Below are 17,089 nucleotides of genomic sequence, written 5' to 3' on the forward strand. Positions count from 1 at the left end.
AACTGCAGAGGTGGCAGAACAATAGACCTATCTAGGTCTGAAGACTCCACCCTAAGAGGGGTAGCTGACAGTGGCAGAACAGTTCTGAGCCAGACTGCTCAAGCTGGGTTAGGCACACTAGGTGATAGGATGTAGGTGGTATAAGTTTATAACATTTCACAAAGTTGTTTTTCTGACATATTAAGTACACATGATACTAAGTACTGATGAAAAATACAACACTGGACATGTTTATCTTGGATTGATTGTTTTACAATACAAAAGAATATCCCACACTTTGATTAAGATTATTTGCTTTCATGCTAGGTAATATTCTATTTTTTATTAACTTTCACTTGGAGTTTAAACTGCATATAAAACATCTCATCAAGAAGGTCAGAACTGTATTCCTCTACCAGATGGGGAACTCAACAAAGGTGCTCCTCCCTAAGAAGTCTGATTAACTGAATAGCTTGTATCCTTCAGGTGAAAACAGAGGATAAGAGATAGATCATCAGGAATGATGGTCAACCCATTGAATTGGATAAATTTATCATAAGCTTTTAAACTGTTGAGTAATTACAGTTTGATACTTTTAGAATCTTTACATATTCAATCATTTTCTTCAGCAAGGCTAAAGTACCTGAATAAATTTTCATCATGACAAAATACACGTGAGACATTGGAGAGGACATTCACATTATTGTCCAATCAGTGTGCACATGTCTACAGCACTCTAGTCCTGAATTGAAACTCCAACTTCATTTAGAAAAATTTGCACAATGTCAATTTCTTCAATATCTAGAGCATAGTGCTGCATTTCATCCATATTGGGTCCTCTGAGTCCTAAACTACATAGGTAGAGTCATACAATATCTGCTCCTATGTGACAGAAATTTCCCTTTGCAGAGTAGACTCAGAGCTCAATTCCATTAGTTCATGCTCCAGAATCTCCTAGATTCTGAATACTGAATTGTACTTCATGCATATAGAGGAAATGATTGTTTTCCTCTATCCAGAACGTCCTAGCTCTTAGCTTTTTTGTACTTTGAAATATTGAAAATCAACTAAACACATTTTCACACACACACACACACACACACACACACACACACACATATATATATATATATATATTTTAACTCTTGAATTAAATTGATATATGCATGGGCACACATGTGTGTGTTTTCATATCATGTCATTATATATACTGTGTTTACCTAATATTTAAAAATACATAAAGGGGTAATGAAGATATTGTCTTTAATCAGCACAGATTTAGAGAAGTGTAAGTCCTTCAGGTTGTGACAAGGCAGATCACCTTTCAGAATTTCTCAGAAGATAGTTAAGGGAAAACATTAGCAATCATTCAGAGTGTATGGTTTGATTTCTTTTTAAAATATAGATCTTCCATATCTACAGTTATAGAAAAGTGCATGCCTTAAATAGAAAAAACACAAGTCCACATTTTAACTAAACCTCAAACCATGGCCATTATGCCAGTACGCATAGCTCTGGTGCCAAATGTTGGTTCATTGTGAGAAAACTTACCCTCACAGAAAATCAAAGTACTACCTTCTCATACATGGATATCAAAAGGTTAGTTATACGTTTTTCATTACTGAGAACCAGAAGAGGAATGACAGCAGCATAGCTATGAGCAACAAGAATCTGGACACAAAAGGGCAGTGGGTTTCCCTGTAATATAGTTCTTGAGTAGGAGATGATACTGTCAAATGTTGACACCAGCAGAAAGAAGCTCATAAGCATTAGAATGGTCCTGAGGGCTCGTTGCTCTGGAGTTGCTTTGGGAGAAAGTTTTGAGTTCTGAAGGTGCTGGGACTGGGTCTTATGCCTGCACAAGAGAGTTGCCATGTAGCATGTTGAGAGGCCCATGAGACCAATAACAAAGACATTCCTGAAAGCCAACAGTGTGGAAAAGGTATGTTGCATTGATGAACTCAAGGGTAGAAAAGAACAAGAATTTGTGATATATATAAGATTAACAAAGGTGATATTTTGTGTGGCAATATCTGCTATTAAAATTTGGCTGCTGATAGATGTATAGAAGATACTCAGAAAAATAAAGAAATATGAGAGCTGATGTGGGGAATTCTGTTTGAACTTTGCGAAGTGAGAGCTTTGAGGGCAGAGGATGATGGCCTGGAAGACACTCAACAGGCAAGTGGCACAAACCGAGAGGCTCCTGAAAAACCTGTGCGAGAAAATGACTAGTTTACATGTGATGATATCCCATCCTCCTGAAGACATAAAAAAGTCTTCTGTTATATATGCTGCAAGTAGCAGCATTACTAGGTGTATTAGGGCCACAAAGCCAATGGGCAAGTCCGAGAGTCTGGGCCTTTGCCCACGAATGAACATGAAGGTATGGAATAGGAGAAGGCAGCTGTTGGCTGAGATCCCGATGCCTATCTCAGAGAAGAAGGCATTTCTGATGTAAACACTACAGTACAGTGTATTGTCTTTATTCATGTTATGCTGGGTAGAAGCACGTAGTAGTTGTCTAAAGAGAAATCAAGAAACTCCTTTGTTGCATATTGACTTCCACATCCATAAAAGGAACATTAACCTGAATGTGTACAGATCCATCCCAATTTATCCTCAACGGAATAGAATTTCAGCTCTCTCACACCACTGAGAATCCTTCCCTACTCTTACATATTTTCTAAACCTCCCTAACTTTGGATAGGTTAAGTTTTCAATTGCAAACCTTTATCAGGTATAAGTTTTGATCTTCAATAAAATTCCATACATTATAAAAATATTTCCTTTCTTATTACCTCTTATGTCCATTTAACTGGGCAATGCCAAACGTGGTTTTGATTTGTATCATCTTGGTTGTCAGACATGTAAATGCTGAATAGTTTCTGTGAACCTGAAGGGAGATTTCACAAAATGGAATGAGATGTTTCTGAGGAAAGAGTGCCCCTGCATTAGAAAACTCAAAGAGTTATTTCATTTAGGCATTCTCATTACCTTTTCATTTATTGCCAGACCAAATATTCTTGTCATAATTCCACCTACAATGCTGTCTAAGTGTGGACTCAGAATTCAAGCTTTTCTCAGGTTCTACCACCAGTCAGATTGCACACACACACACACACACACACACACACACACACACACACACACACACACAAACACACACACACACACACACACACACACACACACACACACACACACACAGATATCTATGTACTCTGAGGCCAGGATGGAGTCACATTCTCTAAATCATGTGGACACTCATGTACCAGTGTCAGAGAAACTCTAAGTGTGAAAGAAGATGCAGTATACATACCAAATGGGAACATGTTTCCTGGACATCATGATCTCAATGGAATATGGAAATGTAAGTCACTGGAATTATTCTCTTGTCATTTCTGATACTCTGCTTGGGGGAAATTAACACAGCTATTTTCAAACAATTCAATTGAAACAGAGGAGATGAAAATTATTAAACAGTAGAATGGTGAAACTATCAATGTCCTGAGAGTTCTGACAAAACTTCAGGCTAATTATGTGAATCCTCCTTTGGAACTCCATATCTCTGTTCCATTAAGATCTCTAGAAAATTAATCACCAGCCTCTCTGAGAAGACCCCACTCATAAGGTCGTGGCAGGGACAGACCTGTTGTTCTGTTTCATCGAGCAAGCAGTGAGTAGGTAACAACTATAGTTACAGTCAATTCAGAACTCTTGCACACAAAACAAAACAAGATTGAGACATTTTCTATTGACAAAGAAATTGAAATAAATTTTAACTCAATGAGTTGAACACAAGCAAAAAGAATAATTGAACCCAACTACTGTTTCTTCAAGAAGTTGGATATTTGTGTTTATAGCAGAGAGTGGAAAATTCATGTGTGTGAACTGATTAGTTAGAGTTCTAGGGAGGCAAAGCCATGGTGCTCTTGGGAACAGTTTATAACAAGCTGAGCAGGGGCTGATTCTTGACACTACAATTTCCCAATATCTGAATATGGATTGAGAAAAAAAGCAATCATGTGGGAACTCTGGTGTGTCCTTTACAGTCATGTGCAGTTTTTTGTGGGATGAGCTTTGGATCTGTCACCTGTGTGTCAGAATCCAGACAAGTTGTGGGTTCACATTCACCTCTTTACCAAAATTCTTTAGATGACTTCACTGGATAGGAATATGAGAATTAATTATGAAGAAGAAAATGGGAAAAGGCTCAATTACATCACATTTAACACACACAAGCACACACACACACACACACACACACACACACACACAGAGCGATTCAAACATATTCAGATAAGTGAAATTGGAAGGTATATTTTATTTGGGAAGTAAGAAACAGAGAGACAATTACCAGAATGAAACATTTTGTATTCCTGGGCCATAGGATAATGTTCACTGTGTATTTACAATCAGTCTCCTGTAACCACACCATTACAGCTCCCTGAGATGACAGCTCCCACTAAGGAGAGCACGGCAGACCAAAGGCTGACACTATTAACCTGTGATTTCTCAAAATGAATTGGAACAAAAGGCTGTGTCACTTTGACCAACAATTCTCCCACAAGAACTGTAGAATAATAAACACTGGAGCAAGCAGAGGAAGCCTCCTTCTGAGGGATGCTCAAGATAGTCCAGTGATTCTCAAAACAGCATAAACAGCTGATCGAGCTATGGTTGCCTCTCAGAGTTTATAGGTACAAGAGATGCCACACTTATAACACAGGGTATGGGTTATTTGATTGAATCTCACCTGAAAGCCTCCTTGCTGTGGTCTACCTTCCATGGTACTAGAAAGTTGTCTACAAGCTGTCCAAGGAGGGACAGAATCAGTAGTCCTCTCAGGCTGAAACACTTCTGAACCCAAACAAAGAGGAGTATGGCAAACTGGCCATAAAGGTGCCATATGTGCACTTAACCTTAGAGGTAACCAACAGCTGTCTGATTGGATGTAGAACCCAATTTCTTCAACAGGAGGAAAATTATAACTGATTCTAGAAACATAGACAACTTCTAATGGTCAATAAAAAAATGACCTTAGAAAAGAATTTAATACCATCACTTTGCAAGTCCAGCAGAATTCCTAAGAACATTCTAGGATATAGATGTTTAGATAAGTAAGGCTACTCACCCTCGTCGTAGAAGGTCCCCTTGACAGCAGATGGAGACCATCAGAGAAAGCACAACTGCAGACAACACAGTGATCTGCAAATTGTGGGGGAACCTGCAACAATAAATAAGTCTATATCACAGCTCCTGCAGGTTTGGCTCAGGGAACATCTAGGAAGATGAAGCAGAGATATTGAAAGAACCAGGTTTCCAGGAAGATATGAATAAAACAGACATGATGACAAAAGAAAGACTGAAACAATGGCAACACCAACAGCAAGCCAATATGGAAGGGGGAAATTTTCACAAGTACTTGCCCTAGACAATGACTGCAGGTTACTAGAGTCTTTTGGGAGAGGAAAATATAGCATCTCCCAAGTAGGAGCACCATTATTGCTTATCTAATTCAAAGCAGTCAACCCTGGTACCATAATAATCTCAAATAAAAATGCATTTATATATTTGTGCAAATGCCACACATACATATTTTGTATAATATGTATACAAAAATAATAAAGAAAAGCAGTGATTCTGAGTGAGGCATATGTGAATGATAGGGAGGAAGACAAGAGAAAAGTGACATTCTTAGTTAATTAAAATGTATTTGAAACTAAATAAATAATTGGGGGAAATAACCTTGAACAATCATTAATAGGCAGTCTGTTATGGAAAATAGTCCTCTATCAGCTCTTAGAAAGAATGGCTTGATTTCTTTATACTTATTTCTGACTACTTAGTTACTCAAATTCATTTTCCACTTCTTTCAATAATAGTTGATCTTTGAAAAAAATAGAGTCAAAATGAGGAACATGTAATTAAATTGTGGGCTTAGAATTTTTAAAATGTTTATTAATAAATAAACATGTAATAAGTATATAATATATTTAAGTATGTAAGCGTAGCAAATTAATGTGGAGCATTAGTTTTTTTTAAAAAGAAGGAAAGTCTAAATAGAATATTAAGAGATTTTACATCAGAGAGATAAATATCTGGAAAATAAAACACTTGTTGCTGTGCAAAACACAGTGCCCTGTACTGAGGGGCGATCAGAGCTCGGAGGTCTCCTCTGCAGATGCTGAAAACCTCCCTTCAGCCCCTGAGCTCCTTCTCCTTCAGCGTACCGGGATCCTGACCAGCTTCTGATTCTGCACCTGATGCAAAGCACTTACCCAGATGGATATAGAATGGGAGATCTCTGCCCAAGGAGATCCTGCACAGGCTTAGGTGAAGGGACTCTTTAATGCATCCTTATAGCTTTTAAGTTTAGTGTCTTTCTAAGGTGACAAGTTCCAGGTGAAGAGCATAAAAATCCCAGTGTGGAGCATCATTCCCACATTTATGTGACCCTGTCCTCGATAACAGCTATCATGTTAGGGTGAGCAAAAACTTTATCTGAGATCCCTTGCCACATCTGCCACATTAGAAAGTTTGCAACAAAACACACAACCTGACTTTTCTTCTTTTACTCCTTAGACTTAATTCTGAGTAGTTTCCTTCACTGTGATGTCTCTCTAATGGGATGCAGGACTCCTTGTCTCCACATAATTTCCCAGTGCACTTGAGGGTCCTCTCTATACACGTTGTGTCAGGCAGCCTTTCCCTGGGTTGATCTTCTCTGTTTTCAAGGCAGTGATGATTGTGTTTTCTTATATTCCAATGTCCTAGTCACAAGATTTTAGCTTTGAGAGAAATAAAGGAAATTAGATTGAATGCAGAAAGCTCATGTTGCCCTGGAGAGAGATGGTGACACAGGAAGATGGAAAATAGCTGAGGCCAAGCTGGTCTGTGCTCCAAGATACATCTCTGACTGTGAATCTTAACCATCATATCACCTTGGCAAAACATATTAGTTCCATCCAATTCATTCCTCCCTACTGAAAAACCTCAAATTTAGCTCATCCCCAACCTCAGAAGGCATCCTTCTGTCCTCACATTCCTAAAGGTTTACAAACTTAGAAAACTCTCTGCCCAACTGTCAGACTTGTATATGAATGTTATTATAACATAATAGCTACTGTGCATTTGATAACATGCTTCTTTTCCAACTGTCACTGAGTAAGCATCTCTGGGACCTGTCTTTGTTTTCTCTGCAGTTTTACCACTGTCAAATGCACAAACAGCTGCTTTGAGTGAGTATGAACAATGGACTACAATGTTAAATTAGAAATGCAACCTTGATGAGGACAATCAGCCTGTGGGTGTGACATGAACAGAGTCATTTATTTTTCTTTACTCTAGAAACAAATATTCTTAATAAAGTTCTATTGCAAGTTTTAAGAACTGTGCTCTCTAAACCCAAACTTCTTCAAATTTTGCTGCCATCTGCCATCTTCATAGAGTATGACTTTGAGCACTCTACAGCTCAGTTCCAGTCTCTTTCTCTAGAGTGTAAGGACAAGCATGTGCCATGTTTGGGACAACCAACCACAAGTGACATGAGATGACATCTATTCACTAAACATGTATAGAACACATATGTGTGTAGAGTCTGTGGGGCACATGATGGTTGGTGTCTGTGAAGTGTCAGCTGTTTGGTCCTCATGTAGTATTTAGGCACATGGCCTGGGAGAAGTAAGTTAGCTGTTTTAATGACTGACCTGCCCTGTCCCTGTCTAAAATAGAAAGGAAGTGGGGACAAAAAGCAAAAGTCAAGAGACATCTGGGCAATCCTCTGCAGAGCTTTTATGGACATTCATTCCTTGAATTCTCTTATGCTTCTGTCACCTTCACCATGTTTCCATAGCAGCTATCTCCTGTTTCTTATCAAATATTAGAACAACCAGATCCTAATATTTTCTCTCTTTTAGCATGAAAATTCATGGTGCGTGGCTGTAGATTCAAGTAGAACTACAGATACAATACCTTCAGACCCATTCCATCATATGGTTCCAATGTAAGGAAATGCACCCAAAGTACCAAGAAACGTGAGCACCTTAGGATTCTGACATCATCTCTTTCAGGTGAGCCATATTACTTCTCCAGACTACAAGGTCTAAAATTTATACTAGAAAGTTTGTCAAACTGTTTGTTGGCAGAATGTCTCTCATGGACCACTCACATTAACCTTCATTGTAGCATCATAAATATGAAGCAGGGATGTAGCCAATAAGGGTGCTTGTGTTGGTGTGCACTAGTGGATATTATAAGAGGCACAGACAGGAGGTTCACATTGAGTCTAGACAACATACACTTAAAGGACTGACAAATGTGTCAGTAGGTATGAAAGCTTGACCTAGAGTCCCTCCTTACAACCTATGTAAAGGTAGAGAGAGAACCAACTCTACAAAGCTGTGCTCTGGCACACATGAGGACATAACTATTTTAATATTTTCCCAGTGAAATTGAGTTACAATATTATTACTTAAAAATAAAAGCTGTAAGATGAAAATACTTTTATAGTTATTTAGACCAGAAAGTGTTAAATATAAGAAAAATATTAAATTCATAATCAAGAATTTGTTTTTCAGAACACAGACCTGTGGTTAGAATTGATCAAAACATTTTTAGGAGACAATTTTCTAAAATAAAATTCTATGATGTAATTAGCAGAGTCAATCATTTTGCCATATTAATTGACTAAATATTCTACATACTCATATGTATAAGTATACAATTTTCATAGCAATAATATCATGAGTAAAAAGATTTATTGAATTAGTCCCACTTAATGTGAAGTGTTTCTATAGCATGCAAACACTACTAGAGTACCAGTCTCAGTAGACTTAAAGAAATGTGTGTAATTTTCCAAAGTAAAGAGATGGTAAAATAATTTTCTGTACACATGTAATATCTTTGGAGCCTCTTGGGATTATCCTAGGAAAATCACAGTGATGTATAATCACAGGTTTTCCCACCCGTACACCAGTTCCTGAATAATGAATCTGAGATTTAGGTAATTAAGAATTAATGCCTATGCCTTAAGCTTGAGATTCTTTCCCAACTGGCTCATCACTTACATAAGCCATTTAAATTATTCTCTTTCTGTCACAACACTAGTTCTGTCTCCTGAGTTTCATCGTTCTGACCTCCTCAAAGTCCAGATAGTAAATGCTAGGGCAGTAAGGGAGGATGGGGTGGGTGAGTGGTGTAGCACCCTCATAGAATCAGGGATGAGAGAAAGTGGAATGGGGATTGTCAGGGGGGAACAGGAAGGGTGATAGCATTTGAAATGTAAATAGATAAAATAATTAATAAAAAATTGACCATGTACTCAGTCACAAAACACATCTCAACAAATATATAAAAAAAGGAATTGGCCTCCCCCCCTGTATCTTATATCACCATGACTTAAAACTGGACTTGAATTATAGGTTTTGAGTTTTCAAAAGCTACTTTTAATAAGGGCACTTAAATGTTTTATTCTACTTGGGAGGCAGAGGTAGGCAGATTTCTGAGTCCAAGGCCAGCCTGTCCCACAAAGTGAGTTACAGGACAGCCAGGACTATGCAGAGAAACCCTGTCTCAAAAAACCAATACAATAAAAAATATATAAAAATTTAAAAAATTAAAAAAATAAATGTTTTAAGCTCCCTTCTCATTCACCACCCACCAGAGGTAGTGGACAGGAAAAGTTAATATGGTGAATGAGGATGTGGAAATAATTCTTTGTAGAGAATCCAATCTGCATTGTCAGGATATCAGCTGTTCATTTCACAGAAATTAACTGCAGTAGCTCTGTCTACTTGCAAACACCATTCATGAATCAGCAATGGTAGTTCCATCCAGAAGAAACCTTGAGGCGCTTCCAATTGTCCTGATACCTGTGAGGTGGAAGGAGCCATAATAACACCACCAGAAGCTCTTTGGTGCATTTCTCTCTATGTAGACATGACAAACAATGAGCAGTAAAGTGTGGCAAGGCAAACCAATACCACAAAGAATTATCTACTGGCTGTTGGGATGTGTGTGTGTGTGTGTGTGTGTGTGTGTGTATGCCATTTCAAAACATCACATATTCTACCAAGTGCCTGCTCTAGCAAAACATCACATGTCCCCTTTCCAGGCTGCTTCCAGATAAGCAACAGGTGTTCAGCAAAACATCCTTGGATGTGTCTGCTTCAGGAACATCCTCTCATTAGAAAATTTACAGAAAAACATGACTGGACACAGCTAAGTCTTCAAAGAAATCAAAAATTTCCACTTTATTCAACAGCAAACAGAAAGCCTAAAAACTTGTATAACCTGAACAATTCTTTGCTGAATGACTACAGTGTCAAGTAGGAAATTAAGAAAGAAAGACTTTTTATAATTCAATGAAAATGAATGCACAACATACACAAAATTAACAGATACAGTGTAAGCAGTGGTAAGGGTAAAGTTCACAGCACTAAGTGCCTTCATATGGAAATTAGTGAATTCTCTGGCTGCACAGATTGTTCACCAGTTAAGAGCATTACCTTTTCTTCCCATGGACCTGGGTTCAATTCTCAGCTCTCATGTGTCAGCCCACAAGTGTCTGTAACTTCAGTTCTAGGGCATACAATACCTTCACACAGACATACATGCAAAGAAAACATTAGTGTACATCAAAAATGAAAAAATTCAAAATCATGAAAAATAATTTAAAAGTATGCATCTGACTGTTTCAGCTGCTTGTTGGGCCTCTCAAAGTGCAGCCATCCTAGGCTGCTCTGTGTATACATACCATACTATCAGTAATGGTGTCAAGCCTTGGAGCCTCCCCTTGATATGGATCCCAATTTGGACCTGTCAATAGACCTCCTTTTCCTCAGGATCTTCTTCATTTTTCCCTTCAAGTTCTATTAGACATGAAGAAGTCTGGGTCAGAGTTTTGACTGTGGGATGGCAACCCCATCCCTCCACTTGAGGTGCTGTCTATTTGAGATGGACTCCTCAATTTTCCTCTCCCCACTATTGGGCATTTCATCTAAGGTCCCTCCCTTTCAGTCCTGTCTATCCCTCACCTCCCAGGATTCTGGTACATTCTAGAGGGTCCCTACACCTTCCTTAGGGAAAGGCTGGAAGATGCTGAGGAGGAGGGCAATTCCAAAGGAAATCCAGTAGTCCCAACTAAATTGGACCCCACATGCATCATACACCAGATAATATGAGGCTCCTAACACATATACAGCAGAAGACTGCCTGGTCTGACCACAGTTGCAGAACATGCATCTAACCCTGGATATATTTGTGGCCCCAGGGTTTGGGGATATCATGTTCCATGGGGTTATGGCATGGGGACATTCTATAGGTGTCATGGGGGGAGTATATAGGGGATGAGGAAGAGTCAGAGGGGCCACTGGGAGAGGAATAACAACTGGACTGTAAAAAAAGACAGATAAAAGAATAATAAATTAAAAATAAATAAGACCAGGGTAGCTAGGGCACAGAGTCTGCTGACACCCGACAGCTACCCACAACACCCTCCACAGGATCTTAAGACTTCTGGTGAGTGGAACACAGCATCTGCTCCAAACCAATCGTGCAGGACCTGAGACTGCATTAGTTAGGGAAGCAGAAAACCCGGCCTGAGTAGGGGCACAAGTCCCTTCCGGTCGACCAGCACCAAGGTAGCTAGGGTGCAGAGTAGGCTGACACCCGCCAGCTACCCACAACACCCGCCACGGGATCTTAAGACTTCAGATGATCTGGCCACCCTCCCGGCTAGAGGACAGGTCTCTGCCCAGCCCGGGAGCCCTTTGCCTCAGGATCAGCGGGAGCCATCTTGGTTCCGGGACTCCGTTGAACTTAGTCTGCACAGGTGAGAGTGTGCACCACAAAAGCTGACAGCTTCTGGGATAGGTGGGAGCCACAGATCCTCTGAGGCAGCGCCCTTTTAGGGCTCCAGACATCCGGCCACCCTCCCGGCCAGAGGACAGGTGTTTGCCCAGCCCAGGAGCCCTTTGCCTCAGGAGCAGCAGAAGCCATCTTGGTTCCGGGACTCCTCCGAACTTAAGAACTTAGTCTGCACAGGTGAGAGTGTGCACCACAGAAGCTGACAGCTTCTGGGACAGGCGGGAGTCACAGAGCCTCTGAGGCAGCACCCTTTTTGGGCCCCAGATATCCGGCCACCCTCCAGGCCAGAGGACAGGTGTCCACCCGGCCCGGGAGCCCTTTGCCTCTAGATTGGCAGTAGCCATCTTGGTTCCGGGACTCCACCGAACATAGTCTGCACAGGTGAGAGTGTGCACCACACTAGCTGACAGCTTCTGTGACCCGCCAAAGCAACACAGCTTCTGGGAAAGGTCCTGTTTTGGCCATTCATCTTTGGCCAGGAGTTTGTCCAACACCAGATATCTGTGCTCCTTCCCTGTAAGAGGAGAGCTTGACTGCAGAGAGTGCTCTGACCACTGAAACTCAGAGGAGAGAGCCTGTCTCCCAGGTCTGCTGACAGAGGCTAACACAATCACCAGAAGAACAATCTCTAAACAGAGACAACTATAATAACTAACTCCAGAGATTACCAGATGGCAAAAGGTAAATGTAATAATCTTACTAACAGAAACCAAGACCACTCTCCATCATCAGAACCCAGTACTCCCACTTCGCCCAGTCCAGGGCACCCCAACACACTGGAAGAGCTAGACCCGGATCTAAAAGCATATCTCATGATGATGGTAGAGGACATCAAGAAGGACTTTAATAACACACTTAAAGAAATACAGGAGAACACTGCTAAAAAGGTAGAAGACATTAAAGAGGAAGCACAAAAAGCCCTTAAAGAATTGCAGGAAAACCAGACCAAATAGGTGATGGAATTGAATAAAACCATCCAAGACCTAAAAAGGGAACTAGACACAATAAAGAAAACCCAAATTGAGGCAATGCTGGAGATAAAAACCCTAGGAACGAAATCTGGAACCTTAGATGCGAGCATCAGCAACAGAATACAAGAGATGGAAGAGAGAATCTCAGGTGCAGAAGATTCCATAGAGAACATCGGCACAACAATCAAAGAAAATACAAAATCCAAAAAAGATCCTAACTCAAAACATCCAGGAAATCCAGGACACAATAAGAAGACCAAACCTACGGATAATAGGAGTAGATGAGAATGAAGATTTTCAACTCAAAGGACTGGCAAATATCTTCAACAAAATTATAGAAGAAAACTTCCCAAACCTAAAGGAAGAGATGCCTGTGAACATACAAGAGGCCTACAGAAGTCCAAATAGACTGGACCAGAAAAGAAATTCCTCCCGACACATAATAATCAGAACAACAAATGCACTAAATAAAGGTAGAATACTAAAAGCAGTAAGGGAAAAAGGTCAAGTAACATCTGAAGGCAAGCCTATCAGAATTACAACAGATTTTTCACCAGAGACTATGAAAGCCAGAAGTGCCTGGACAGATGTTATAAAAACACTAAGAGAACACAAATTCCAGCCCAGGCTACTAAACCCAGCCAAACTCTCAATTACCAAAAACGGAGAAACCAAAATATTCCACGACAAAACCAAATTCACCCATTATCTTTCCACGAATCCAGCCCTTCAAAGGATAATAACAGAAAAAAACCAATACAAGGACGGAAACTACGGCCTATAAAAAGCAAGAAGGTAATCCCTCAACAAACCTAAAAGAAGACAGCCACAAGAACAGAATGCCAACTCTAACAATGAAAATAAAAGGAAGCAACAATTACTTTTCCTTAATTTCTCTTAATATCAATGGACTCAACTCCCCAATAAAAAGACATAGACTAACAGACTGGCTACACAAAAAGGACCCAACATTTTGCTGCTTACAGGAAACTCATCTCAGAGATAAGATAGATGCTACCTCAGAATGAAAGGCTGGAAAACAATTTTCCAAGTAAATGGTAGGAAGAAACAAGCTGGAATAGCCATCCTGATATCTAATAAAATCAACTTCTAACCCAAAGTCATCAAAAAAGACAAGGAAGGGCACTTCATACTCATCAAAGGAAAAATTCTCCAAGAGGAACTATCAATTCCGAATATCTATGTTCCAAAAAACAAGGGCAGCCACATTCATTAAAGATACTTTAGTAAAGCTCAAAGCACACATTGCACCTCACACAATAATAGTGGGAGACTTCAACACACCACTTTCACCAATGGACAGATTATGGAAAAAGAAACTAAACAGGGACACAATGAAACTACAGAAGTTATGAAACAAATGGACCTGACAGATATTTACAGAACATTTTATCCTAAAACAAATGGATATACCTTCTTCTCAGCACCCCATGGTACCTTCTCCAAAATTGACCACATAATTGGTCACAAAACAAGCCTCAACATATACAAAAATATTGAAATTGTCCCATGCATCCTATCAGATCACCATGGAATAAGGCTGATCTTCAATAACAAAATAAATAATAGAAAGCCAACACACACATGGACTCTAAACAACACTCTTCTCAATGATACCTTGGTCAAGGAAGGAATAAAGAAAGAAATTAAGGACTTTTTGGAGTTTAATGAAAAAGAAGCCAAAACATACCCAAACTTATGGTACACAATGAAAGCATTTCTAAGAGGAAAACTCATAGCTCTGAGTGCCTCCAAAAAGAAACTAGAGAGAGCACACATTAGCAGCTTGACAACACACCTAAAAGCTCTAGAACAAAAGGAAGCAAATTCACCCAAGAGGAGTAGAAGGCAGGAAATAATCAAACTCAGGGGTGAAATAAACCAAGTGGAAACAAGAAGAACTATTCAAAGAATCAACCATATGAGGAGCTGGTTCTTTGAGAAAATCAACAAGATAGATAAACCCTTAGCCAGACTCACTAGAGGGCACAGGGAAAGTATTCTAATTAACAAAATCAGAAGTAAAAAGGGAGACATAACAACAGATCCTGAAGAAATTCAAAACACCATCAGATCCTTCCACAAAATTCTATACTCAACAAAACTGGAGAACGTGGATGAAATGGACACGTTTCTAGACAGATACCAGGTAACAAAGTTAAATCAAGATCAGGTTAATGATCTAAACAGTCCCATATCCCCTAAAGTAATAGAAGCAGTCATTAATAGTCTCCCAACCAAAAAAAGCCCAGGACCAGATGGGTTTAGTGCAGAGTTCTATGAGACCTTCAAAGAAGATCTAATCCCAGTTCTTCACAAACTATTCCACAAAATAGACACGGAAGGTACTCTACCCAACTCATTCTATGAAGCCACAATTACTCTGATTCCTAAACCACAAAAAGACCCAACAAAGATAGAGTACTTCAGACCAATTTCCATTGTGAATATCGATGCAAAAATCCTCAATAAAGTTCTCACTAACCGAATCCATGAACACATAAAAACAATCATCCCTCCTGACCAAGTAGGTTTCATCCCAGGGATGCAAGGATGGTTTAATATACGGAAATCCATCAAAGTAATCCAGTATATAAACAAACTCAAAGAAAAAACCACATGATCATCTCCTTAGATGCGGAAAAAGCATTTGACAAAATCCAACACCCATTCATGATAAAAGTCTTGGAAAGATCAGGAATTCAAGGCCCATACCTAAACATGATAAAAGCAATCTACAGCAAACCAGTAGCCAACATCAAAGTAAATGGTGAGAAGTTGGAAGCAATTCCACTAAAATCGGGGAGTAGACAAGGTTGTCCACTCTCTCCCTACCTATTCAACATTGTACTTGAAGTTCTAGCCAGAGCGATTAAAAAACAAAAGGAGATCAAGGGGATACAAATTGGAAAAGAAGAAGTCAAAATATCACTTTTTGCATTTGATAAGATAGTATATATAAGTGACTCTAAAAATTCCACCAGAGAACTCCTAAACCTGATAAACAGCTTCGGTGAAGTAGCTGGATATAAAATTAACACAAACAAATCAATGGCCTTTCTGTACACAAAGGATAAACAGGCTGAGAAATAAATTAGGGAAACAACACACTTCTCAATAGTCACAAAAATTATAAAATACATTGGCGTGACTCTAACTAAGGAAGTGAAAGATCTGTATGACAAGAACTTTAAGTCTGTGAAGAAAGAAATTAAAGAAGATCTCAGAAGATGGAAAGATCTCCCATGATCATGGATTGGCAGGATCAACATTGTAAAAATAGCTATCTTGCCAAAAGCAATCTACAAATTGAATGCAATACCCATCAAAATTCCAACTCAATTCTTCAACGAATTAGAAAGGGCAACCTGCAAATTCATCTGGAACAACAAAAAACCTAGGATAGCAAAAACTCTTCTCAAGGATAAAAGAACCTCTGGTGGAATCACCATGCCTGACCTAAAGCTGTACTACAGAGCAATTGTGATAAAAAACTGCATGGTATTGGTATAAGGACAGACAAGTAGACCAATGGAACCGAATTGAAGACCCTGAGATGTACCCACACACCTATGGTCACTTGATCTTTGACAAGGGAGCAAGAACCGTTCAATTGAAAAAAGACAGCTTTTTCAACAAATGGTGCTGGCACAACTGGTGGTTATCATGTAGAAGAATGTGAATTGATCCATACCTATCTCCTTGTACCAAGGTCAAATCTAAGTGGATTAAGGGACTCCACATAAAACCAGAGACACTGAAACTTATAGAGGAGAAAGTAGGGAAAAGCCTCGAAGATATGGGTACAGGGAAAAAATTCCTGAATAGAACAGCAATGGCTTGTGCTGTAAGATTGAGAATCGATAAATGGGACCTCATAAAGTTGCAAAGCTTCTGGAAGGCAAAAGACACCGTCAATAAGACAAAAAGGCCACCAACTGATTGGGAAAAGATCTTTACCTATCCTAAATCAGATAGGGGACTAATATCCAATATATATAAAGAACTCAATAAGGTGGACTCCAGAAAATCAAATAACCCCATTAAAATTGGGGTTCAGAACTGAACAAAGAATTCTCACCTGAGGAATATCGAATGGCAGAGAAACACCTGAAAAAATGTTCAACATCTTTAACCATCAGGGAAATGCAAATCAAAACAACCCTGAGATTCCACCTCACACCAGTCAGAATGGCTAAGATCAAAAATTTAGGTGTCCGCAGATGCTGTCGAGGATGTGGAGAAAG

General features: G+C 39.4%; 1 protein-coding gene across 1 annotated transcript; it reads right to left on the reverse strand.

Annotated features, from left to right (window-relative positions):
* Positions 1–1,425: 1,425 nt before the first annotated feature.
* Positions 1,426–2,870, reverse strand: LOC110288373 (vomeronasal type-1 receptor 52). Its single transcript, XM_021154733.2, has 2 exons — positions 2,781–2,870; positions 1,426–2,503 (listed from the first exon to the last, which is right to left on the reverse strand). Exons 1-2 carry the CDS (start codon positions 2,831–2,833, stop codon positions 1,543–1,545), a joined length of 1,014 nt encoding a protein of 337 aa, XP_021010392.2. The 5' UTR covers positions 2,834–2,870; the 3' UTR covers positions 1,426–1,542.
* Between the last annotated feature and the right edge of the window lie 14,219 nt (positions 2,871–17,089).

Source organism: Mus caroli, unplaced genomic scaffold (genome assembly GCF_978045245.1).
Source record: "Mus caroli unplaced genomic scaffold, Mus_caroli_1 scaffold_7, whole genome shotgun sequence".
NCBI classification, from domain to species: domain Eukaryota; kingdom Metazoa; phylum Chordata; class Mammalia; order Rodentia; family Muridae; genus Mus; species Mus caroli.